At 41.1% G+C, this 27,788-nt stretch overlaps 2 protein-coding genes across 2 annotated transcripts in view; one reads left to right on the top strand and one right to left on the bottom strand.

Annotated features, from left to right (window-relative positions):
- LOC307257498 (serine/threonine-protein phosphatase 2A 56 kDa regulatory subunit delta isoform-like) overlaps nucleotides 1-249 on the top strand; it is a gene marked incomplete at its 3' end in the record, with an annotated part of 9,087 nt that extends 8,838 nt beyond the window's left edge. The window contains exon 5 of the mRNA XM_080036761.1: nucleotides 205-249. Coding sequence (XP_079892887.1) covers nucleotides 205-249 — 45 coding nt within the window. The remainder of the gene's footprint in view (nucleotides 1-204) is intronic.
- Nucleotides 250-2,203: 1,954 nt separating this feature from the next.
- LOC307257476 (NLR family CARD domain-containing protein 3-like) lies at nucleotides 2,204-27,788 on the bottom strand. The gene is made up of 13 exons (XM_080036723.1): nucleotides 27,740-27,788; nucleotides 26,020-26,118; nucleotides 23,662-23,755; nucleotides 23,390-23,476; nucleotides 22,606-22,710; nucleotides 18,771-18,875; nucleotides 17,492-17,570; nucleotides 17,125-17,326; nucleotides 15,162-16,944; nucleotides 14,899-15,069; nucleotides 6,047-6,220; nucleotides 4,076-4,122; nucleotides 2,204-3,975 (listed from the first exon to the last, which is right to left on the bottom strand). The coding sequence occupies exons 3-13, from the start codon at nucleotides 23,721-23,723 to the stop codon at nucleotides 3,434-3,436; spliced, it is 3,357 nt and encodes a 1,118-aa protein (XP_079892849.1). The 5' UTR covers nucleotides 23,724-23,755; nucleotides 26,020-26,118; nucleotides 27,740-27,788; the 3' UTR covers nucleotides 2,204-3,433.

The raw sequence follows: 27,788 nt of genomic DNA on the forward strand, positions 1-27,788 counted from the left end.
CCTTAACCCCAATGACGTTTAGGGGTTAAGGTATAGAAAGGAGGCTTATAGGTTAGGAGATTGGACTATAGGAAAGGAGGCTTATAGGTTAGGAGATTGGACTATAGGAAAGGAGGCTTATAGGTTAGGAGATTGGACTATTCGGATCGGCCCCAGTTTAACAGCAGATCACACTTCCAGATTGCCAACCTTTGCTGACATAAGCTGTATCCCATTCCAGAGGCCGCAGCGTTCGAAGGCTGCATTTGAAGACCGATTGCGTCATAGCGGCACGCAAAGGCTTGTTCCATTAACAAGGCTCCTTGCAAGGCTCCTTCCTATGCGGCCGAGAAATGCAGCCTTTGTTTCTCGGTTTTGAAGGCTGCATCAGATGGATCCTTCGCAGCCCAACATATCCCAAGATTCATTGCGTTTTTTTTCAGAGATGGCATAAAATAAAATAAAAAAAATAAAAAACAGCAACGTGTTGCTCCATCTTCTTAACTTTATCTTCCTTTCGTTTTTTCTTGTCTTTTCTTGTACTTTTTTTTCTTTTCGTCTGGTAGGCAACTTCTTTTTCTTTTTTCCTCCGTTGACAGGGCTGTCTCCGTTGGCAGCAATCAGGGTTGCTAGGCAGCACAGGAGCGGCGAGTCGTCACGCAAGGTAACGGCTTGTTACGTAAACCGGAAATGCTCGTAAACGGAGACCTGCGGAGACCGTCTCACTTAACAACGCTTGTTCGGCCTTCGAATCGGCCTTCATAGCCGCGTCCTTAGAAGATGCGGCCCCTTAAATAAGACACAGCCATAGTCTAACAACTTAGTAGGCCGTATACAACACAGTCCCAGGCTGTGTCTTGATTCAGGTATTGCACCCTTGGTAGGACGCGGTCTCGCAGTCTATGAAGGCTATAGCCTATGAAGGCCGATTTTAAGGCCGGTTTTAAGGCCAACGAGCCTTGCTAAATGAGACAGTCTCCGCAGGTCTCCGTTTACGAGCATTTACGGTTTACGTAACAAGCCGTTACCTTGCGTGACGACTCGCCGCTCCTGTGCTGCCTAGCAACCCTGATTGCTGCCAACGGAGACAGCCCTGTCAACGGAGGAAAAAAGAAAAAGAAGTTGCCTACCAGACGAAAAGAAAAAAAAGTACAAGAAAAAAAGAAAGGGAGATAAAAGTTAAGAAGATGGAGCAACACGTTGCTGTTTTGTTATTTTTTATTTTATTTTATGCAATCTCTGAAAAAAACGCAATGAATCTTGGGATATGTTGGGCCACGAAGGATACATCTGATGCAGCCTTCAAAACCGTGAAACGAAGGCTGCATTTCTCGGCTGCATATGAGGAGCCTTGCAAGGAGCCTTGCAAATGGGACAGCCTTTGCGCGCCGCTATGATGACGCAATCGGTCTTCAAATGCAGCCTACGTAGACCGCAACCCCTGAATCAAGACACAGCCACAGTGACCTCATGAATGAACTCCAACTTGTTTAAACTGGTGAACTACGGCAGCTGCTATTGGCCGGTTGGTATGACATCATCTCTGAACGTCCAATCAGAAGCTCTGAAGGAAACAAAGTGACCTCATGGAAACATATATCCGTTTATCGCCAAAATCTAGTTTGTTATTTTGTTTGTTTGTATAAAATGTATATCTGTGCTTCTCTATTGTATCTGATGAAAATTATGTTTGTGCCAAAATATATATAAACAGTTTTTAACAGAAATCTCCGAGGCAGTGTCAGGCCTATGTGAGGGGAAACAATGTAATTAACAGATTAAAATTGTAATTCTATGACTTAAGTTACTTTTTCACATAAAATGGTGAATTTATTTCAAATCTTGGAAAATCAAAAAAAAGTTTACAGTTTAAAACAAATTTAGATTTTTTCTTGTAAAATTCAACAAAAACAATCTTTGAAAATTCCGATTATTTTTCTCCAGAAAATTACAAGTTTTTATGATTTTTTTCCCTCAAGGTGGCCCTCAATGATTTAATGTTTTTACTTTGGTACAGCAAGAAAATACTCTTCTAAACAACACTTTATGAAATTTTTATTTCACATTTCTACACCATTCGAGACACTGCAGGGGACTAGGGTTATCATTTTAAACTTATAGATGTCATCATAAAACTTTGCCAGCTGATTGCTGACATTCAAACAATATTTTTTTTATTACAATTTTGGAATTTGCAAAAAAAAAAAAAAAAATACAGAACGGATTTTGGATACAGCCTTTTTATATAAATCAAAAACACAATGTACAGGTCTTAAAAAATGCATTTTCAGGATGTTTTTAAGAAGAAAATGTCTCATAAATCAGACAGTGAACAACATATGAACAAAACCTTCTGTAATAACCTTCGGAATAGTGCTGAGAATGATTATGGAAAGTTGAGTTGATGTTGGTGCTTTAGAAGTTGAGATATTTGGTTCAGAGTATTGAAAAATCTAATGTTGAGATAATGTCCGTTAAAGATGGTTGTATAGGAGAAATATACAGACGCAAACAGACAAGGTTTAGTCAAATAAACACCTGAATGTACATTTTGGACCTTTGATTTATACTAGTATGAAAGAAGACATGTTATGGAAGATAAATAGACAATATTTTTCTTTATTTGGGACAAAATGCAAATTATAATGAACATATTTCAGCAGATTTTTAGTTTAGGCCGATTTTTTTAAGTGCTGGGGAAAGTCTCTAAGGATGTAAACAGTATGTAATGTCATCAGAAGGTCGTTGAAACAGGGGTGTGTGTTTGTGTGTGTGTGTACTTATACAGCAATTTTTTGTGTGAGAACCAATTGGAGTTTTAGACCATGAGTGAGGACATTATTTTGGAAAAGTGAGGACATTTTGTCCGGTTCTCACTTTGGGACAGGCCTTTAAAGGGCTGTTTGAGGGTTAACACTAGGATTTAAGGTTCAGGTATGAATTAGGTTTATGTTAGGGTTAGTGTAAGGGTTGGGGTTAGGCATTTAGTTTTGATGGTTAGGGTAAGGGTAAGGGCTAGGGAATGCATTATGTCAATGAGTGTTCTCACAAGTATAGCCGTACAAACGCGCACATGTGTGTGTCTATGGAATGTCCTCAGAAGGTGATGGAAACATGACTGTGTGTGTTTGGTATAAATATGTAATAAACAGCCTTGAATGTTTCTGACTATTCTGTCTATTCATTGACTCTCCAGAATGAAAATGTTATTTGGTCCAGTTTTGCCACTTTTTGTTCAAATGTATTATCTTTTGGAAGAAGCCTGTGTCATTTACGGTAAAAAAAAAAAAAAACCTGCTGCTTGAAATTAAGTAGAAATGTTCCAGGGGTATGAATCATTTCGGGCTTGACTGTATGTGCCATGACTTTAGTGTACCGTTACTACATCCCTATCGACTGAGTCACAAAAACCTGAAAGATTTCTTTAGCTGTGATCATGTACAGACTCTCTCTCCTACAGACGACACAGAGACACTGAGGAACCATATGACCCAAACCCAAACCCAGGATAAAGAGGTTTAGTGAATGTGGTGTTGAGGGTGTGGAGGTGGATCAGTGAGTCAGAGGAGACACAGTAGAAGGACAGAGAGCCAGCAGGATAGTCCACATACACTGCTACTCTGTTAGAGACAGAGGAGGAGCGGATGGGTGTTCTAATGTTATTGTGACCGACAATCAAACTACCACCATCACCATCAGAGCATCTCAGACTCCAGGACTGATCATTCTCTCCAAACAGACAGTATTTACTGTTTCCTTTCCTCCTGATTCCTCTGTAACTCACTGATATATCAACCCATAGTCCGCTCCACTCCACCTCCCAGTAACGGCGACCAGTCAGACCATTACTACACAGCAGCTGACGACAGCCCTCAAATCTCTCTGGATGATCAGGATATGGCTGCTCCTCTCTCACCCATGTCATCTTCCTGTTGTTGTCAGACAGTTTGATTTTTCTGTGTACTGTGTTTGTGTCCAGTGTGAGTTCACAGGAATCTGATGGAGAGAAAAAGACACAACACAGCAGCAGTTATTAATCCATCATCTGTTTATTGATTGACAGTTTGATGATAATGAACATTATAAACACACTTACACTTCCTCAGACCTGGTGTCAGCCATTGGACTCCAGCAGGCTCCACCCTGAAAGGAGAGGGGGGGGGGGGGGGTCAGACCAGCATGTACTCTTTCAGCATGCTCACATGGACACTACTAGGAATGTGTGTGTGTGTGTGTATTAGTCAGCACTGCAGACACGCCACAGACACATATGAGCACGTACACATAGAAACACGTGGAGTCGCCGTCAGAAGTCGCCTCGGAAGGTTGATGAAAGATAACCTGAAGATTAAAGTTACCCTGTTGACCTGACGCTTGTAAGTAGCCTCAGTGCAATAAAACCTTCACCGAAAACTTTATAACACCTGTTCAACCTGCATAGACGTGGACATGTAGAAAGCCATAGGCTATATTAAGCAGGAAAAGACGACAATGACACAGCTTAACAGTGTACATGAAAAAAATTCAAAAATAATTTACACACATCGATCGCTCTGTCAAGTTATCCGAGTCAGAGCTTTTTGTATGGGCAGAGATCGCTATTTTAAGTGTGTCTTCATAAATGTTCTTGTTTAACGTTATTGTAGGCTACTAGGGGTGTAAAGGTGTACATGTGTAACCGTTTAGGAAAAATCAGTAAAAGAATTTCATTATTTTTGGAAAATTATTATTTCGAGGAGTGGTGGGCGATGTGAACTACTGTAGGCTACCTTAAGCACATGTGTTGTATTGTGTTACAATATTTATTCATTTAACTATTTAATGGCTCCACCTTCAGTTTCACTTTCGTGTGTTGTTTTTGGTTTGTCTCGACCGCCGTGCGTAAAGGCAAGTTTATAACAGCTGACGGGAGGAGGAAAAAACAGCTGACAAACGAGTCATCACAGCGGGCCTTTAGGCAGCGGTCAAGAAAATGTAGGAATTTCCAACATATACCTGTATATATTGTCATTTTGAGAGTTAATACAGAACTCTCTGTGTTAACCAGAAAAACAAGGCAACCTTAGGTTAACCTTGTTGCCACACAGCACACAAACTGGTGTGCAGACACAGCAGAAAGATAGGAACACTATTGCAACGTCTTGCTGCAAATAGCCTAGATCTGACATTAGATCTGTTACACACACACATACACACATGCACTCACATGCACACTCTCACTCACACACAGACAGACACATGCACACAGACACACACACACACCCAACTTGGCTGTTATAAGGCAGAGAGCTTTGCTCACTCGCCCAAGGAAGATAACATGGCTGTGTTTCGGTTTCCCTTTTCCAAGTTCGGTTGAGGATAGGCTAGGTATAAGATATATAAGATAAGATAAGATCTGAACAAGAGCCTAGCTCTTGTAATGTATAGGTTAAACATCTGTATTGATAGTTGGAGCTGTGTCTCCTCGCTTGTAACTTTGAGTCTAATGTCAACCTTTAATAAAGTGAACCTGTTTGAGACCTGATCCTATACTCTCCGCGTTTCCCTTGCCTGGTGACGTCTCTCCTTCTAGTATCAAATGTTGTGGAATCAAAGCCCACTCGGCCACGGTAATATCTTATTCCACTACAAAAACCTTTTTGCTTTGCTTTATACTACTCTCACCTTTTTATCTCTCTCTCTCTTTCTCTGAATCTCTTTTATGAGCCTACACCTGAAGGCCTACACACACGTTCAGTCTCACACATTTATTGTTCAAGTCCACGTGATGGGCAATTAATTACTAACCGACTATTATTTCTGGTGCCAACTTGTCTAAGCAGCGGACACAAACGTTTAACTGACTACCCCTGTGCATCCCTAGACATTACATTACATTGGCTGTGTTGAATAAAACAGTTTCTTGCCGATTTATATTTCCGTTACAACTTTTACTGCAAATGGAAATGTGAACCCACGCCAGGCAGGGCTGAGGTGCCGAGCCAAACTGAGTCAACATGAAGACGGACTAACACCATATGTCTCCAGCTCTTCCTCCTCTATCAGACTGACAGCAGCCTCTTCATACCTGAGAGTGTCCAGTCTCCAGAGGGGACCGTCCCGTCCAGCAGACAGTAGCTCCACTCCTGAGGCTCCTGGATGGTTGTAGCTCAGGTCCAACTCTCTCAGATGGGAGGGGTTGGAGCTCAGAGCTAAGGCCAGAGAAGCACAGCCTTTCTCTGTGATCAGACAACCTGACAGACTACACACACACACACACACACACACACACACACACACACACACACACACACACACACACACACACACACACACACACACACACACACACACACACACACACACACACACACACACACACACACACACACACACACACACACACACACACACACACACACACAGTGTAGTTTTTTTCTTTAGGTATGTTTTGGTACAGATAGAATACCTTAGAGCAGGGGTGTCCAAACTACGGCCCGCGGCCCGCTTTTTATTGGCCCGCGGCCGATTTTAAAAATATAATGTAATATGGCCCTTTGAATTTTTTTTTTTTTTTTTTTTTTGCATATCTTAGTTAACCCACTAGTGCAGGGGTGTCAAACACTAATTGATTGGCCCGTGGCACATTTTAAAAATATAATGTAATATGGCGCTTTTAATTTTTAAATAATTTAAATGGACTCATCATATTACTGAGAAATATGTCCCATAAAAGAAAAAGAGCAACAAGCCCATCCCAGAGGACCCTGAATAATATTTTATTTTAAATTAATATTATTATGGAAAATCTATGTGTCCTTCTCCAATAGCTTCTAATTCATCTGACACAGTGTCTCCATTTTTTTTTTTCATACAAAATTCTTCAGATTTCCCTCTCAAAGTGCACCAGATTCATGCATTTCACTTTAAGAACTTTAAAAAATCTCCCGGGGGGGCATACCCCCGGACCCCCCTAGGAGGGTTGGGACCTCGGCTGGATACTATTTTCACCCTGCTGGACATTGGACGCAAAGGCAGAAAACACTGGGTGTATCATTGGCATATAAACAAGAGGGGGGATGTGTCTGTTTAATGTGCAAGGAAAGTGTTGCCGTGAAGAAGGATAACAATTTACGAAGACACTATGAAACTAAACATCAGAGTAGCTACATGTCCTGATAAATGTGTTATTTTTGCAAAGTGGCCCGGCCCTTCGTAGATTCTTCTGTATGTGGCCCTCAGTGAAAAAAGTTTGGACACCCCTGCCTTAGAGCCATGTTTATACAATCAAAACGAAAAGGAGAGTAAGTTAGGAAAAATAAGACCTGATGGAAAATAATGATTTGAGTGGAGTTATATATATGTATAAAGATCCTTTGATAAATCATAGAGGCCGATACAATCCTACAAAGATTAAATGTGTCAGAGAGGGGAATGACATGCAGAGAACAACCTGGCTGGATTCTAACCCGGGTCTGCTGTGAAGAGGACTGGGGCCTATTTCAGGAAGCATGGTTGACAAACTCTGAGTTCAACCCTGAACTCTGAGTTGAGTAACTCTGGGTTTTGGGTTTCAGAACAGTGGATCAGCGTTGGGTCAATCAACTCTGAGGGTGTTCACTCTGGGTTGAGTGTGTGTAAAAGCCATCGTCAATGGATCGCTGATAACATGATTCACCATGGAAACAGGAGAAACAAATGCTTGATCCTCCCACTTATCCACTTCTCAAAGAAGATAAAAAAAAAAACTTCCACTCCTACCAGAGTGAGAAATATATAACGAATGGGCTTATGGTACTAAGTAGAATTAACCGGGATATTGTCTCATAACTCTGATCTAATCAACTCAGCAATTCAGAAAAAAAACGGGACAATCATTTTTGGTCAAGAGAATTATTATGCTTCCGTATGAGAAGCAATGGTCTATTTTAAAAAGTAATGCAGATCAGCAGCAGCAAAAGTATTAAGTTGGCGCAGCACAAAATTGCTGCCAGTGTTTTTTATTCGCTGTATAATGTGTAGGCAAGCTATAATACTGTGCAGTAAACAGACTGTTGTTTCTTTTAAATGGGGAGTGAAAGACATTAACGTCAGAAAAATTAGGCGACAGTTTTCATTGTAGAACCTGACTGATTTATAAGCAAATCAATGTTCCTCAAGTGATCACAGTTTAAATGATTATATAATTTCTATATTCAACGTATCTATTCACATGTTTCCCAATTGTAACTATATTAGGTCTACTGATATTGTATTGCCAGCATGTTTTGGACCACACTGACAACAGATGATACAATTTATTGTGTTTTTGATTTTGCATCACCATGTGAAATCCTTCAGACATTCCTTAAGGAAAAGGGACTTTTTTTACCCATTTTCACCACAGCCCCATCTACATCTGAGCCCTCTGATTCATCCTCCCCTATCTCTGCTGAATCCTCTATAAGGAAAATAGTTATTGGCCCAAAAGTAACTAGTAGTAGCTAGATGACATTATCAACTAATTTGCATAATATGCCATTCTGAAAAGGCAAAATGAATAGAAAATGCTGACCTGTAGTAGACTATAGAAATTAAGGAGGCCCATTTACATTACAAGCTCACTTTACAAACTTTCTTTTTTGCCATATAACTATAAGGTTAGCAGTGTTTCCCCTAGAATTTTTTTTAGGCCCGGTGGTAAAAGCTGATAAAGAGTATGCACATGGCGTGCGTACCAAATTTCTTGTAGAAATTGACCAAAACTAACCGTATTATGGATGAGCCTCTTTTGACAGCCCGCTACAAATCAGGGCGTAGGGTTATGCCTACACATTCGGTACGTTTGTAAATTTTGTGTTTCCCTGAGGATTTTTTGAGACTGCTGGGGGAGAATGGACCTTCTAGTGGGGTCTTGGGGCATGCCCCTGCGGAAGAAAACCTTTACCATTTGAAACTTAAATGCATCTGGTGCACTTTGAGAAGCTAAATCTGATTTTATTTTTTTCGCTCTGTAAACAGCTGTCATATGTCCTGCCTAAAACAATTTTCTGGAATAATTTGGAGACACAAGCCATATAAACTATTGAAGAAAAACACATGGATATGAAAATAAAATACAATAAACACTAAGACCTAATATAGACAAGTATGTCCTGTCTAGTATTAATTTCTGGAATAATCTGGATCATTAAACATTTCCTTTAATTTATTTAAATATTCATTTAAAATAAATGAATTAACCTAGGCTACACATCATGATTAGCCTATCAATCAAAATGTGTGCAAACTTAGCCAAATTTCATATTCCGACCATTATATTTCATGTAGCCTAGTTCTCAATTTAAAACATAAAAATAAAGTAGCATTGAAAATACCAAAAAGTAAAGCTTGTAGGGCTACAATAGCCTGCTGTTTTCAAGATAACTTGCTGCGCTGTCTCAGCTGTTGATACAGATTGGTTGCCAGGCCGACGTAGCGACTTTAACTTTCTAAGTTTTGCTCAGCACTTTTTCCTGTTCAACTCCCTGTTACTGAGTCCTTAATATCTCCAGAGTAATGTCTGCTGGCTGGTCATGCTCCTGCCATGGACCTATAAAGGAAGGTTCTTTCTCCTCAGTTTCCCTGTTTGACATGTGCGCTCCGAATGCACACGCGCAGACAAAAATAAAAAATAAAATTAATATATATATATATATTTTTTTTTGGGGGGCAGCTGTTGGCCTGGCGGGGCCGCCAGGCCTGTATAATGGAGGCTTAATTGACTCACCCTCTCCAGCCAGGGCCAGCAGCATGGCTCCCATTCACCCTTTAGTTGATCTTTTGTTACAATAAACACCATTTTCTTACACCTTTAACTTGCTTTTGTGTACATTATGTTGCTTCCCCAAGCTGGGTCGTAACTGTGTGTGTGTGTGTGTGTGTGTGTGTGTGTGTGTGTGTGTGTGTGTGTGTGGACATTGTTTCTCCTCCTGTTGCTCCCGACATCAACTGTCACCCGCAGCAGTTGATTTATATACTATCTATGCCCCCGACACAGACGTGGCCGTTAGCAGTTTAAAACACGGCATGGGCTAACGTGCTGTTATGTTTGGCCGCGCGCAGCTACTGATCCTGGGTCAGCCACAACGTTAGAGTGACTGTAGTACAGAGCCGGTGGGATGCACGGGGCGGATCATTCTGCACATGCGTTAATTGCGTTAAAACAAATTAACGCGTTAATTCCAGAAATTAATCACCCTGCGTTAACGCGTTAATTTTGACAGCCCTAGTAATTTTATATCACGGTATAGATATATATCACGTTATAGTATTTTTTTCTTTAAATTCAATGGATTAAAATAACTACTGTACTTTAATCACATTAGATTATTTTCATCCATATCAAATTTCAATACAAAAGAGAAACTGGTGCAAATTACCACACCAGTCCGGCTTTAGTCAGTGCAAAATAAAAATTACATCATCAACCAAATGTGTAGCCTAAATTTTTCAATTGATAGTATATCAAAATAATGAAAGATTAGAATTTTCATGCAATTTTTTCTCATCTTCATTTAAAAAAGCTGTCAAAATAAACTAGTGTGCATATATGTCTGGTAGTAATTTCACTCCAGCTTCAACACAAATATTTTTTCAAGTTTGACATGTTTTAAAGTTAACATAAAACCAGCCTTGCTGGCTGTCTCCACCAATAACAGCACGGGGGTTAAGCCCTGAATAGATGCTAGAGATTTCAGGGTTAGCCAGCTAGCTCACGAGAGCTAACCCATGTATTAAGCTGCTTAAAACAAGCCAACTCTGCGTCCTTGTCCTTGTCCTAACAAATAAAATGTTCACATGCTGACGTCACGGGTCCCGACCGGCGACTTTCATTGGATTATGCGATTATTACTGCTTCTACGGATACAAATCACTTTTGCTACAAATGTACCACCTAGACGTGGTGCATCACTACCTACAAGAAAACCCACAGCTGAGACTTGTAGGAGCAGATTCGAGCAGTTGTATCGATGGACTTGTGCTCGCTCATTAAAATGCTCAATCAACATAGCGAACTAGGGCTGTGCGATATGGCGATATATATCGTCTGACGAAACAAAAACGTCTATCGTTTCATTTTATGCAATATCGTTTATTTCGTTATGTTGCCAATCCCACTCTTTAGGACACAAACTATACATGTAGCTCGCAGTTAAGTTACTGTTATTCAAACCGAAGATTTCCTTCAGCGTAACTTCACATTAAAAGCCTTTAACTGGTGAAATGTGAGGAATTAAAGTAAAATTTGACTTTTATTTTGAAGCAGAAACACTAAACGCTTCCTAGTTCCTGGCCCTGCTGCGCTTCCGTCACACTATTTCTGCTTGACCGCACCAGGCTTTTCTCGCTTGTGTGATAATCAAAGTTCATTTCGGACACTGAAACCCATCGGTAACAGACCTGTCGGTGTTTGCACCATGGGGAGAGGATCATATACAGTGTCCCCGCTGACAGAGCAGTCGAGCCGGCGTTACCCGGGGAGCGCTTGACAGGCTCGCGGGGTTAGTAGCCAAGCTAGCGGGGCAGTTCGGCTGCTGTCCCCGCGGGCTGTCAAGTGCTGCCCAGCTCCCAGTGTAAAGTTCCCAGTATGCGTGGCTCGGCTGCTCTCTCAGCGGTGAGAAGCTCCTGCGCTCCCCGGGGCGGTCACCCTCTTCGCGGGGTGAATTTACAAGCCGCCTCAGCTAAAGAGGATAGCTCCATTAGGCTAAAGAGTTTAGCGAGGAATCCACCAATTCAGTCAATTCTGTGCCCTGAAACCCCACACGGCCCAAAACTACTCAAATGTCACATTTGCATTTTCTATTTTGTTGAATGCTTGAAAATTTGCGTTTGAATTAAAGCAGAAAATAATCAAATATGGGTAAAACTTAATTTTTGGAGAATTTGATTATTTATATGAATTTTTTATAATTATTAATTGAATTTACAGAAAATATGCTATATTGTCAAATGTATCGTTATCAGGATATGAAATTCCTATATCGGAATATGAGATTTTGGTCATATCGCCCAGCCCTATAGCGATCTATATGTAATTTTATTTGTGAGGAGAATTTTCACAGATGTGCAACTTCTGATGCCTTAGTTCACATTTGGGTTTACGAATGCACACATTTTGGGCATGTTCTCAGATTATGAAACACGGGTGTGCAAATGTGTTTTGCACCAACTGCGCTGCAAGGATTGTAGCAAAAGTGTCAAGTGCATGACTCCTTGAAGTCGTGATGCACAGGATAGGATTTCTGCACCTGTAACAAAGACCTGTGAACTCGTAGCCTCTATTTTGCGTTTACAATGGTAGAAAAAATATTTACGACTTGAAATCTATTGTTACACATTTGTGACTTTAGAATACGCATTCAAAATCTGCAGTTACATGTGCTAAAGACTTATGCTACAATAATACCTTCATACAATTGTGGTCAAACTTTTTCATATATTCATACTCCTTCAGCTATCCAGTTTAACGTCAGCTTTTATTAGCCATATATTATTTTGATAAAGAAAGTTTTGTATAAGAAATGTGTTTATTGGATTTATATTTTCTCAATTTTTTAGATATTGTGACGTTAAGTTGCTCTGCTAAGAGAACACAAGGGGGCGCATTGTGTCTGTTAATTAGTGAGCTGCAAGAGGTTTGACTAGCTGTGGAGTCACACCGTTTTCATACCGTGTCCGTGACCGTGGTTTCTGCATCATACTGTGGAACTTTTCTTTGTGACACTTAGGAATAAATGTTTTTCGTGTTTTTAAACATTAAAAAGTAGGTAAGTTAAAGGTGTAAAGGATATATAAATGTTTCAGCCCCCTGAACTGTTATTTTTACATCTCTTGAGGGGGATACATTTACCTCCTAAATATATACATATCCCCTCAGTGTTTCCCCTAGAATTGTTTTTAGGCGTGGTGGTAAGAGCTGATAAAGAGTACCAAATTTCTAGAAGAAATTGACCAAAACGAACCCCATTTGCGATGAGCCTCTTAAGAACGAGGGCATAGGGTTGTGCTTTCACATTCAGTATGTTTGTACATGTGGTGTTTCTCACAGGATTTTTAGACCCTGCTGGGTGAGAATGGACCTTCTAGGGGGGTCTGGGGGCATGCCCCTGCAGAAGAAAACCTTATCATTTTAAAGTATATGCATCAATCTGGTGCACTTTGAGAGGCGAAATCTGATTAATTCTGTGCTCTGTAAACAACTGTCATATGTCCTGCCTATAACTATTTTCTGTAATAATTTGGAGACACAAGTCATGTAAACTATTGAAGAAAAACACGTGGATTTCAATAAAAAACTATAAACACTAAGATCTAATATAGGTCACAGGTCCTGTCTAGTACTCATTTCTGTAATAATATGAATCACCTCACCTTGAAGCTAGCCTATTGAAACATTTTCTTTTTTTTATGCAAATAGCCTTGTTGAAAATAAATGAATTAACATAGGCTACACATCATGATTAGCCTATCAACATGTGTGCTGCATAAGGCAAATTCCCTATTCCGACCATTATATTTATGTCATGATCCCGTTTGGGCCCCTTGGCTTTGTGTGTGTTTTCCCTTTCACCCTTGTCTTTGTGCTGAGCTATTGCAGGGGTGGAGCCAGGTGTGCTGGAGTCAATCACCAGCATTCACAGCTGCCTTCAATTATCATCAACTGCTCTACATATACCCGGGCCTACCTTCCAGACACTACCAGATTGTAGCTTCTGTTTTCACACAGTTAGTGCTCTCTTTTGCTCACCTGTTTACAGCTCCGCTTTTTTGTTCTTTTTCCTGGCTAACCCCTGTTTCCTCTGCCACAGTTCTCCCGGCCTGACTCCAGCCACCAGCTCCAGCCCTCGCCCGCCAGCACTTCCCCCCGGACCTCTCTGCCTGCCTGCTCTAGCCCGCTCCCACTCAGCCCCCTGGACTTGCCCCGTTGCTCCCTACCTGGACCCCCATGCCAGCCAGTTTCCCTCCCCGGATCACGGTCCTAACACCCTGCTGGTTTCTCCTGAAATAAATCTTCTTTTACTTATACTGTCTCCGCGCCTGTGTCCTCCAGACCCAACCGTTACAATTTAATTTAGCCTATTTCTCAATTTAAAACATGAAAATAAAGTAGCATTGAAAATACAAAAAAATAAAGCTTGTAAGCCTACAATAGCCTGCTGTTTTCAAGATAACTTAACAGTTAAAACAATAAATACATTAATATGTCCCTTGAAAATAAATTAATGCTTTTCTGAGAATGTCAAAGGCAGTAGCAGTGTGGCACTTCTGTAAACTTACTGAAACGAGTGCATGCCGTTTTTTTCTGCGCTGTCTCTGCTGTCGATACAGATTGGTTGTGTTGCCACGGCGACGTAGCGATTTTACCTTTCTATAGTTTTGCTCAGCAATTTTTCATGTCCAACGTCCCTGTCCTTAATATCTCCATAGAGCAGGCGCTGGTTTTATTTTCGCCACTAGTTCAACGTTTGCTTGCTAGACATGCTTCTGCTCATTGGCTTCCGTGTTTAACAAGAGCGCACCGAATGCACACGCGCATCGCGCCGCGCGCAGACACACATACACACAGACACACAGATCAGCTGATGGGATGATCAAACAAGAGGTTGTAAAGACAGGCGCACACAAGGGGTAGACCGACAGTGCCGCGCAGACGCTCGCAAATGATTATTACGGAATCAATGAAAAATGTATATTAAAAAAAATAAAAAATTAAGTCAGGCTGGCGGGGGGGCGGGGGGGGGGTCCCGTCCCTGTATAATGGTAGGGGAAACATCTACACCTATGTAAAAACATAAGTATCAGAAGATTAAAGATCATTTGATAAATCATCGTAGCAGACACATTCCTACACAGGTAAACTTGTTACGAACTAATATCAGATGTTAAATGGTCATCACTTGAACTGGTTGATAATCTGACCTGAGAGTTTCCAATTTACAGTGTGGACTCTGCAGTGCAGCAGACAGATGCTTCACTCCTGAATCCTGCAGGTTGTTGTTACTCAGGTCCAGCTCTCTCAGACTAGAGGAGGAGCTGAGAACTGAGGCCAGAGCTTCACAGCTTCTCTCTGAGAGGTTACAGCCACTCAGCCTGGAGAGACAATAGTATGGAAAAGATAAATACATTGTTTTTGAGTTAAAGATGGCAGGGGTTTATTGATGAATAAACCCTACTGTACGTACAGAGCTTTGTTGGAGGCTTTGACCACTGGCAGCAGCCTCAGAAGAGCCTCCTCTGAAGCAGAGTATTTCTTCAGGTCAAACACGTCCAGATCTTTTCCTGATGACAGTAAGATGAAGACCAGAGCGGACCACTGAGCAGGAGACAGTTTATCTGTGGAGAGACGTCCTGAACTCAGGGACTGTTGGATCTGCTCCACTAGAGAACGATCGTTCAGTTCATTCAGACAGTGGAACAGATTGATGCTTTTCTCTGCAGAGGGAGTCTCCTTGATCTTCTTCTTGATGAACTCAACTGTTTCCTGATTGGTCTGTGATCTACTTTCTGTCTGTGTCAGCAGACCTCTGAGGAGATTCTGATTGGTCGGCAGTGAAAGACCCAGGAGGAAGCGGAGGAACAAGTCCAGGTGTCCATTTGGACTCTGTAAGGCCTTGTCCACAGCACTCTGGTAGAACTGTGTCTCTGCAGATTCCTGGGATGTTGATTGTTCTTCTGACATCAGATTGACTCCAGTGTTGATGAATGTCAGATGGACATGAAGAGCAGCCAGAAACTCCTGAACGCTCAGATGGACGAAGCAGAACACCTTGTCCTGGTACAGTCCACTCTCCTCTTTAAAGATCTGTGTGAAAACTCCTGAGACCACTGAGGCTGCTCTGATATCGATGCCACACTCTGTCAGGTCTGATTCATAGAAGATCAGGTTTCCTTTCTGCAGCTGCTCAAAAGCCAGTTTTCCCAGAGACTCGATCATCTTCTTGCTCTCTGGACTCCAGTGTGGATCTGTCTCAGCTCCTTCATCATACTTGGCGTTCTTCAGTTTGGCCTGAACCACCAGGAAGTGGATGTACATCTCAGTTAGGGTCGTGGGCAGCTCTCCTCCCTCTCCGGTCTTCAACACATCCTCCAGAACTGTAGCAGTGATCCAGCAGAAGACTGGGATGTGGCACATGATGTGGAGGCTTCGTGATTTCTTGATGTGGGAGATGATTCTGTTGGCCTGCTCTTTGTCTTTGAATCTCTTCCTGAAGTACTCCTCCTTCTGTGTGTCAGTGAACCCTCTGACCTCTGTCACCATGCCAACACATTTAGGGGGGATCTGATTGGCTGCTGCAGGTCGTGTGGTTATCCAGAGGCGAGCAGAGGGAAGCAGTTTCCCCCTGATGAGGTTTGTCAGCAGCACATCCACTGAGGTGGACTCTGTAATATCAGTCAGGATCTCATTGTTGTGGAAATCCAGAGGAAGTCGACACTCATCCAGACCGTCAAAGATGAACACAACCTGGAACTCTTCAAAGCTGCAGATTCCTGCTGCTTTGGTTTCAGTGAAGAAATGATGAATTAGTTCCACCAAGCTGAACTTTTTCTCTTTCAGCACATTCAGCTCTCTGAAAGTGAATGGAAATGTGAACTTTATGTCCTGGTTGGTTTTGTCTTCAGCCCAGTCCAGAGTGAACTTCTGTGTTAAGATTGTTTTCCCAATGCCAGCCACTCCCTTTGTCATCACTGTTCTGCTTGGTTCATCTCTTCCAGGTGAGGTTGTAAAGATGTCTTCTTGTCTAATGGATGTTTCTGGTCTGTGTGGTTTCCTGGATGCTGTTTCAATCTGTCTGACCTCATGTTCATCATTGACCTCTCCAGTCCCTCCCTCTGTGATGTAGAGCTCTGTGTAGATCTGATTCAGAAGGGTTTGTTCTCCTGCTTTAGCGATCCCCTCAAACACACACTGGAACTTCTTCTGCAGGTTGGACTTTAGTTCACGCTGACACTTTGGAACTAAGGTCCCTGAAATAATAAACAAGAGATAAGCTCAACAAGTCAAGAGTAAATGGTAATAATAATATCAATGAGTAATTCATGATGAAAATATGAATGCACATATTAACATGTCTCCCTCCATCTCTGGAGACTTCAGTAAATGTCCCATTTCCCCATCATGTTAAACCTTTAGAGAAATCCTCTTACTGCTCCACAGAAGGTCAGCCAGCTTCTTCTGCTTCATTCTCCTCAGGAAGTCCAGTGTGATCTTCAGAAATGCCTCTCTGCTGCTGCTCTGCTCCTCATCCTCACTCTGACCCTCTAAGCATTCTGGGTAATCTGGACTCAGAAGCTCCTGCATCTTCTTCAGCTCCTTCTTCACAAACGTGACGATGTTTCCCTCCAGCAGCTGGAACGGAATATTATATGAACGACACGATCAAACTAAAATCATGAATCAAACATCATATCCATGTTAGACAGACTGGACAGACAGTCCACTGGTCCAAACAGTTAATCATGGAGGTTGATGTGAACAGAACAGATGAAAAGTAGTTGTTGTTCATGTACAGACCCTGAATGTGGAGTCCAGGTGTGTTTGATGCTGCTGGTCAGACCAACCGCTGGGAACCTCTGAGATCTCCTGGTCGACTCTGTGGAGAAATCATAAAGAATGAGCTCATGTCTGGGGTAGGGCTGGGCGATATGGACCAAATCTTATATCACGATATAGGTAATTTTATATCACGATATGGATATATATCACGATATAGTATTTTTCCTTAAAATTCAATGGATTACAATAACCGTACTGAACTTTAATCACATTAGATTATTTTCATCTTTTGCTTGGAATTTAAATTTCCATACAAAAGAGAAACTGGTGCAAAATACCACACCGGTCTGGCTTTAGTCAGTCAGCGCAAAATAAAAATGACAGCATCAACCAAAGAGCCTACATTTTCCAATTGATAGTAGCCTATATCAAAATAATGAAAGACTTGAATTTTCCTGCAGTATTTGCTAATCTTCATTTTAAAAAGCTGTCAAAATTAACTAATGAGCAAATGTCTGGTAATACTTTAACTCCAGCTTCAACACAAATAATATTTTCAAGTTTGACATGTTTTAAAGTTACATAAAACCAGTCTTGCTGGTTGTCTCCAACAATAACAGCACGGGGGTGAAGCCCCGAGTAGGCTAAAGATGTCATTATTAGCCAGCTAGCTCACGAGAGCTAACCCATGTAGTTTGCGGCTTAAAACAAGCCAACTCTGCGTCACGGCAACAGCACGCTGAAGCAGCAAGCAAGTTTCCTTTGCCCGATGACATTTTTGACCGTTAAAACCAGCTGCTCTGCCACCGTGACACGGAGTTGGTTTGTTAACTGTAGTGACGGCGCACCGGAGCTATGGAGCTAGACAGCTAGAGCAACAGATGAGGCTTCTTCTGTTGCGGGTATAGAAGATGTATGGCAGCCCAGAACTGTGCTGCAGAGCCCCCGTGTGGCGCGGCGGTGTAACTGCAGTGTAACTGTAGGGACTCGGAGGGACAGCTGCCTCCCGCTCCATCTATGCTCCCGCCACATGAACTTTTTTTCTCTGCGATATAAACGGTATGGCCAAATCTCTCCCGGTAGACACTTTCATATCGTCCACGATATGATATCGTCATATCGTCCAGCCCTAGTCTGGGGTTAAAGATTCCCTCCAGTTTCCAATTTTTGTTTTCGGACAAATATTTTCTGTGGCCGAACTTTTGGTGAATCACTAATATATAGCTTAAAAACTTGTTCTCACAGGGTTTTATTTTGTTTACGTTCTGAATCTGAAGTGTAAGTTTTGAATCCTTACCTTGGATCAACAGACTGACGTCCATCTTTGATTTCTATAGGATGATCCATAGACCAATCACTCTTCATGGACCAACAGCTGGGCTCTGGTGATTCCAGCTTCCTCCTGATAGAAACACAGGAACCAGTAAATTAGGGATGGGGCCGATCCGATCCAATATCAGTATCGGGTCTGATATGGCTGCAATCTACATATCGGATATCAGACTGACAACTCTGATTTAAACAGTGTGTAAGAGCCATTGACCTTGTTTGTTTGTATTACCTAATTTGACCGCCTGGCGGCAGTACAATGCACGGCTATAAATCAGGCGTAGCAGGGACGCCAGGTGATTGCATGCCGGAAGGCAAATTGTTTTCGACCGTGCTCACTGAGCTCAGTTGTACAGAATAGTAGTGGTATGTAGCCTACAAGTCGAAACTTCATTTGTTTTAAGTAAATAAAGTAAACTTTTAAAACGCTAAAAGAACGAGTGGACATTCCAAGTTTTACTGTCAACTGTATGCTATAGGCACTCGTCACACACCTAACGACATGCAGCCTAGTGGCTAATGGGGAGCCGCTACACAGTGAATCTTTTAAATTAGAATTGCTGCGTTGCTTAAGCCTTTTTTAACCTCACAAATCACCAACAACAAACAAATGTAGAATAATTGTGATATTGGAAAGTATCGGTATCTGACGATATCCACAACCCAGATATCGGAATCTGATCGGAACTAAAAAGTGGGGCCCGACCGATATTGATTTTGGAGTGCCGATGCCGATTATTTTCAGAGAAAAATTACGATTATGATTAAATCCCCAAAAGATATATTGAAAAAAAATATTTTTTTGAACCCTTAAATATATATATACCTTTTACTGTTGAAAATATGTACAGGAACTTTTTCTTTATTGCAATACACATTGTCTAAAAAAAATAAAGTGTAACAAATAAATGTCTAAATTCAGACATTATGCATTTTATCTTACTGCACCCAACCCTCTGGAACCCCCTCCCCCCAAACATCAGCATCTCAGACTCAATAAACTCATTCAAAAGTCAACTCAAAACTCACCTCTTTAAGAAGCATAATGACACCTGACTCCACTTCAAACCTTATTTTAATTTTCTGTATTTTGTTTTCTTTTCCTACATGTATGATTCTCTATGATGTAAAGTGTCTTTGAATTAGGGGTGTGAACGGTTACAAAAATGTCTAACCGTGTACACGACAGATTTTTTTTCGTGTACACGGTTAACCGTGACGTCATTGTCCTCGTGCGCCCGCCGTCTTGTAGGCGCGCGTGCACACACACATACGCGTTCGTTCGCCTGTAAACACACAGTTGACATGAACCACGCTCGTTTTTATATACTTTCTATGGTTTACAAACCTCTTATAATAGGTCCATGGCACACACTCACACACATACACACGTTCGCCTGGCTGTCATGTGCGCCGTCATTATCGCGCTTCATTAATTTCCTGATTAATATAGCCTATCGCTTTCTACATGTCCACGTTCATGCAGGTTGAACAGGTGTTATAAAGTTCGGGCTACTTACGCGCGTAGTTCACGTCAACCGGGTAACTTTAATATTTAGGTTATCTTTCATCTCTCTTCCGTGGCTGTGAGACGAGCCCCAGCACGGCGACTCCCCCCGTATGTGTGTGTGTGCGCGCCGATACACACACTCATTCACACACACACACACACACTCGCCGAGGGACAGACAGATTCGGCAGACTAACTTTTATCATCCCCAATAACTTTATTAGTGAGGTAAAATCAATAAATGCGTGTCTCCAGAACATAATTAAAAACTTTGAAAAAAAGAAAATTTGAAATTTGAAAAATAAAAAAGAACGGTTTTCGTTTATTGATTTTTCCTAAACGGTTATGATTTACAAACGGTTACACGTGTACACGTGCACACCCCTACTTTGAATGACCTCCAAAAAAGCACCATATAAATTCTATCAATTATTATTATTATTAACTGTCAAGCGATGACCAATGCCTCTGCTATTGGTTGCAGGGGGAACTGTCAGTGTAAATTAATCCAATTTATACCATAGTCTGTGTGAATACTCTATTCTGATTGGCTGGAGAACATTCCATAGGTGTGGATTAACCCCTGATGTATGGACAACTAGATGGAACTGTTTACATTCTGTCCACTTTAATGTGTCGCCGGCTCGCCGCTGATTAGTTGATAAGGGATTTATAAAGCCTAAAATATCCTGCCGTGCAATAGCCTCTGGACACCACAGGATGGCGCTCGCAACACAAGAGCTGTAGTAACGATAGTAGTAAAATAAAGTGGCTAAACTTAATGTCCTCTGGCTAAACGTCAATGGTTATCTCGTTAAAAAGGTGAGTAACACCCCTGTTTAATTTGAAAAAGGTTTGTAACTGAGTTTACATGTATTTAGCCACCAAAGCCCGGCTTCACTGTCTGTCTGGACATAGGCTACTGCTGTCAGTCAGTCACTGCCTCACGTAACTTCTGGCTGTAGCCCGTAATACACATATTCTCTGTGAAATACGTTATTTATTTTGGGGGAAATGCTTTGTTAGCTCGGTGGAGCTGTTGTTAAACATATTGGCCGATTGCATTTAATGTGTATACAGCGTGCGCAATGTTTTCTGACTTTGTATCTTGCTAGTAGCTCCGTGGCTAACAGCTGTCGCAGTCTCCCGTTACTCGTATCCTTGGTCCGACTTCCCAGTACAATTTGACCGCACCTTTACAGCCAAATTCTATAATAATAATGGATTGGATTTATATAGCGCTTTTCAAGGCACTCAAAGCGCTTTACAGGGTTCCAGGTTCCATTCATTCACACACAGTCATACCGGTGGTGGTAAACTACGATAGTAGCCACAGCTGCCCTGGGGCAGACTAACTAAAGCGAGGCTGCCATTCCGCGCCATCGGCCCCTCCGACCACCACTTCAAACATACAGCAGTCATACACATTCACACAAGGCACGGTGAAGGTGGGTGAAGTGTCTTGCCCAAGGACACAACGACCATGACACAGGTGGCCGGGCGGGGATCGAACCGTCAACCCTTGGATCATTGGCCGACCCGCTTAACCACCTGAGCCACAGTCGCCCCAAATTCTGTCGTTTCCAGGTCGTATCCTTGGTTGTTCCTATTGACTGGAGTACTGAACTACGTTTTCATTACATAAGAACCTTATGGGTTTGCGATGGGTATTCCAGTTATTATACGAGGTCTCAGGTGTTGCTATGGAAACAAGTTGTTATTGATTCGAAACAAATCTAATTTGATCGCAAAAAGGCATGAAAACATAAATGAGTGGCCTAATTATTATTTTTATTAGTAGGTGACTATGGTATAAGCGGGTTAATGCCCTTCGAGGTGTCCATGTAAAGGGATTAATGGACTTTGTGACGCTGCGCGTCGGACAGTTCTCGCCTCCACGGTGTCCATTAATCCCTGATACATGGACACCTCGTCGGGCATTAACCCTTAAGTATTAAAACACACCTGCTGCTGCTGTAAATAGGCTATAGCATTAATGCTATTCAATTAGGCAACCTCCAGGGCAGCAATACATTTCACACATGATTGCTTAAAAAAAAAAAGCCGATAATTCCGAAATTTGCGAAAATCGGCCAATATATCGGCCAGCCGATAACTCGGTCGGGCCCTACTAAAAAGAAGTGGATCTTTGCATCCCTACAGTAAATAATCTGCACTGCACCCAGAACACAGTAGTAACAGTGAGAATATAAATGACCCTGAAGAACAATCATGCTGAAAATAAACAGTTAAAACATGAATCAGTGATATTTAAATGTTAGTGGCAGTTTACCTCTCTGCAGTAGACGGTTGTTGTCCTTTAAAATACATGATCTCCTCTTTTGACCGGTCACTCTTGAAGGACAAACAGCTGGCTCCAGGTCCAGGAGATTCTGGTCTGACACACACACACACACACACACACACACACAGCTTTGAGTGTGAATTTAAAGGTCAAAGTCACTTTATTGTCAATTTCTACAATATGTGCCAGACATACAGAGGAATCAAAATTGTGTTTCTCTCCGACCCACGGTGCAATAAGAACAAAAGGATCAAATAAGAGAAGAAGAAATAATATATACGATAAATAAATCCTACATATTGCAAAAGTTAAGGCAAAACAAAACAGTTTAGAAACAGTAAATTTTATTACAGTTTGACCCCTGGGGTAGTTCTCTGCATGTCACTCCCCTCTCTGCCCCATTTCACCTCTGTCTCTACACTATCAATAAAGCATAAAAATGCCCAAAAAATATATTAAAAAAAAAAAAAAAAAGTTACACCACACGTCTGTGTGATAGATATGTGATTTTGGCATGAATTGGAAAACTACTAATCTTGAATCCTACTGATCAGAAACAAATGTGTGAGTGAATGGTAACGTGTGAATGGGAACAGGTCTCCCTTCAAAAAGAGTCTCTGGTCTCAATAGGATTTACCTGTAGAAATAAACGCAAATAACTGCATGCCGTACAATACTAAACAGAACTGTACCGCTCAGTGGAAACAAGGCTTTAGTGTTCACAGATCATCCATATAAAGTTTACAAAACTGGTTTTATTTTAAATCCTTACCTTAGATCAGCAGACGGACTTCCATCCTTGTATAATATACGTTCCCACATAGACAAACATCTGGGTTTTGGTGTTTCCAGCTTCCTCCTAATAGAAACACAGGACACAGTCAATAATCTGCACTGCACCCAGAACACAGTAGGTGTTCATATGTGAGAATATAAATGTCCAGGATGGTCTGGTCTGTTGAACACAACACACACAGAGCTTTGAGAGTGAATAATGATGGTGCAGTGATTTGAGTCATGGACAGTTAGAGATCCTCATGTCACCTCTGAGCTTTGGTCTGGCCGCCATGTTCCCCTCCCTCCTCTGTGTCCTCACTCTGATCCATAGCAGAGCCCACACCTTCACACACACTTTCACCTGCAGAGAAAACGCATCAACTGAAATCCTCCTTTCCATCACTAGTCCTGTAAACTATCAGCTGCTCCCCCCCCCCCCCAGTTAAGTATCAGCTCCAGTGATGGGCTGTTATTCTCTGCTTCATAACAGTCTCAGGCTAATGCATTTAGAGCTGCAGTGAAGTGAAGTCATTTATATTATATTGTTTTTACTTTAAACAGTTTGAATCTGTTTCTACGTGTGTGTGTGTGTGTGTGTGTGTGTGTGTGTGTGTGTGTGTGTGTGTGTGTGTGTGTGTGTGTGTGTGTGTGTGTGTGGAGCTTTAGTTACATTGCACGTTCAGATTATTTAAACAAAATATAATCGCCTAATAAATGAAATGTTATTACAAGTTGAGCTACTCAGCAGTTTGAAAATTAGTTAAAACAAGTGTTTCTATTCTTCCTGTGTGAGCCACGTCACAGACAATAAAATGATTTGTATCATTTCAAACGTCCTCTTTGTTCATACAGCTGACGTCCAGCAGATGGCGCCAGATTAAAGCCAGAAACAGAACATGAAGAGTGAAGTACAGCAGGCCTGTATACAATAATCACTCACTACTACTGCTGCTATTATAAAGGAAATGCAACGTTTTACTGAACAAAATATCCTTCCATGAGACAGCAGAAGGTAAAGACTTCATGTGAAGTGTTTCATTCACTGCTGATACTTTAATCTAACTTCAGATTTGACTTGTTGATCAAATACTTTGTGAGTAAAACGTGAATGTGTAAAGTAAATCAAATCAAATCAGTTTTATTTGTATAGCCCAAAATCACAAATACATTTGTCTCAGTGGGCTTTACATTTCATACAATATGATACAATATGACACCCTGCCCTTACACCCTTAGCTCGGCTGAGAAAAAACTCCCAGTAAAAACCCTTTACCGGGATTTTTAAAAAAATGAAGAAATTAACGTAACGAGCCGTCAGATACATGTAGTAAAACAACAAGTCCAAAGTTTCCTGCTGAAGTGCTCAGCTCCTTTACTGCAGTCACAGTACTAACAGCTCACTGACAGAGTAGATTGATTGATTGATATTATTTGACCATTTTGATATAAAATATAAACAGCGCACTGTGTCATACATTAAAATACATGGGATGACACAAAGCCCGAAGGCTTAATTCTATTGTTGTCCCTGATTACTGCACACTGTCAGAGTAGATTACTGCATCAACACACTCGTATGCAACTAGTAATAATAAAATAACATTAACACAAAATGGAGGATCTTTGTTAATGGACGTGTCGACTCCTTTGTCTCTAGTTCCCTGTGAAACTGAGTTATGAGTTGACAAATTCCACAACTTTTCTGTTTCTACTGGAACTAGATTTACACTAGAAATAATAAAATATAATAAAATATGATCATTATTATTATTATTATTATTATTATTATTATTATTATTATTATTATTATTATTATTATTATTATTATTATTAAAAATGAGAGCAGAGTTGATCTCTTACCTTCAGCTGGAGTTTTAGAGGAGAAAATAAACTGCGTCACATCGTTCAGTCAGAAGTGAAAGTATTTGAAGCAGTAAACAGCCGGAGCATTAAGAACCAGTCTAACCAGTCTCAGTGGAAACGAGGCGAAGGCTAAAGGCTCCTGTTCATGTTGACAGTAGAAACGCTTTGCACCGGCCGAGACACTGTCTAGCTAAGAGCAGGGTTTTTCTTGCATAGAGAATGTTTTGGCGCCCCCCAAAGAGGATTTATCCAACACCAAAATGATAAAGATAAAGAGAATAAATGTAGCTATTTAAAACCTCTCCAAATGTGTTTCTAGTTCAGCTAGAGTTGGGTGGTATCCATTTTTTGATACCTTTAAATCTTCCCCAAATTATAACCCGGGATACGTTGTGCTTTTTTGACAGGTTCTTTAATTGACAAATAAGACCTACACTATGAACAGTTTTGTCATCACTTTTAAAGCATCTTCAAACACAGGCATTGGTTCTGCTACTGGACATGGACACACACACTCACTCTTAAGGCATTTATTATAAACATGCACCATCATTCTTTATGACGGAATCCCCGGTAATTAGAGGAATACAGTTGCTATTTTTTAATACCCCGTTATACGGTAATACCTTAATACCTCCCAACCCTAGTGAGCAGCATTAATAACTTCAAAACAGTAAAAGTTTAGTATGATTACGTGCTTTAAGATTCTTTAATTATTTGCAGAATGTATAGAAACGGTCAAGGTGGTTCGGGCATCCTTACCAGATGGTGACTCGGGATCCCCCAGTCAGAGCTGGTCAATGGGGCCCAGGAAAGAGAAGTTTGGGGTCCCCTGCTCGAGCTGCTGGCCCCACGACCCCACTACGGATAAGCAGTCGAAGATGATGATGATAAAAACAGTCCATACTATTAACAATAAATTAAGTCATGTACATTACAGAGTATATGGATACATTAGTAGAGTTACATTACAAATTCAGATTATTAAAACTAAATATAATCGCCTAATCAATAAATGAAGTGTTATTACATGTGGAGCTACTCAGCAGTTTGAAAAGTAGTTCAAACAAAAACAAGTGTTCCTATTCTCCCTGTGTGACGTCACAGACAATAAAATTATTTGTCTAATTTCAAACGTCCTCTGTGTTCATACAGCTGACGTCCAGCAGATGGCGCCAGATTAAAGCCAGAAACAGAACATGAAGAGTGAAGTACAGCAGGCCTGTATACAACCAGTACTCACTACTACTGCTGCTATTACACGGGGAAATGCAACCTTTACTACAATTATTATGAACAAAATGTCCTTCAATGAGAAAGCAGACGGTAAATAATTCATGTGAAGTGTTTCATTCACTGCTGATACTTTAATCTAACTTTAGATTTGACTTGTTGATCAAATACTTTGTGAGTAAAATGTGAATGTGTAAAGTAACGAGCCATCAGATACATGTAGTAGAACAACAAGTCCAAAGTTTCCTGCTGAAGTGCTCAGCTCCTTTACTGCAGTCACCGTACTAACAGCACACTGTCAGAGTAGATTGATTGATTTTACTAGATCATTTTGATATAAAATATAAACAGTGCTCTGTGTCATAGATTAAAATACATGGGATGACACAATAACGCCCGGAGGCTTAATTCCATTGTTGTCCCTGATTACTGCACACTGTCATAGTAGATTACTGCATCAACACTCATATGTAACTAGTACTAAATATGATAATATAACATTAACACAAAATGGAGGATCTTCATTAAAGGCTGTGGCCGTGTCTGAACTGCCATACTAACGTCCTACTCATACTCATTTTGACTTCAATTTGAGTATGTGACGGTTGGGTATGCGAGTTTGGGTATGTGAGAAATTCCCGGATGAGTACTAACTTCCGGGAAGATTTTGGGTATGAATCGATCGTATACTTTTCCTACTCAACCGCCCCACAATGCATTGGGTCAATTCTACCCGCCCAGGAAAATGAAATATTTTCGAGCAAGTTGCTAGGCAACAACATTGTTTGGGGTTCCGCGATCTGACAACTGTACGTGCAGTCATTCATAAACTCTTACAATAGATAAGAGATGAAGATAAATACCTAACAACATTAGAGTCACTAAGTGAAATGAGTGTTGTGAGTCTGATAGTGGAGAGAGATCAGAACAGATCGCTGTTCCACACACTGCGGCTCGTCCAGCTCAACTCACAGACAGCTGAGTGCTGATGAGCCGGACAGAGAGCGTCGGAGGGATCCTCCGCCTCAAAACATCATTATTATAAAACAAGAGGTCTAAAACACAGATGATGAACACAGGACTGTAAAAATCTAGTTCAATATCTAACCTGTAGAGGGCGGTTATAAGCTTAACAAATTTCACAACTTTTCTGTTTCTACTGGAACTAGAGTTACACTTGAAATAATAAAATATAATAAAGTTATTATTATTATTATTATTAAAGATGAGAGCAGAGTTGATCTCTTACCTTCAGCTGGAGCTTTAGAGGAGAAAATAAACTGCGTCACATCGTTCAG

The sequence above is a fragment of the Ammodytes marinus genome (genome assembly GCF_949987685.1).
Source record: "Ammodytes marinus genome assembly, chromosome: 11".
In the NCBI taxonomy this organism is placed as follows: domain Eukaryota; kingdom Metazoa; phylum Chordata; class Actinopteri; order Uranoscopiformes; family Ammodytidae; genus Ammodytes; species Ammodytes marinus.

Coding starts and splice junctions, on each gene's coding strand:
- LOC307257476 (XM_080036723.1), bottom strand. CDS start 23,723: ATGGATCAGAGTGAGGACACAGAGGAGGGAGGGGAACATGGCGGCCAG. Junction 15,070..15,161: donor AAAGCCTCCAACAAAGCTCT/GTACGTACAGTA, acceptor TTGTCTCTCCAG/GCTGAGTGGCTGTAACCTCT. Junction 3,976..4,075: donor GACACCAGGTCTGAGGAAGT/GTAAGTGTGTTT, acceptor TCTCTCCATCAG/ATTCCTGTGAACTCACACTG.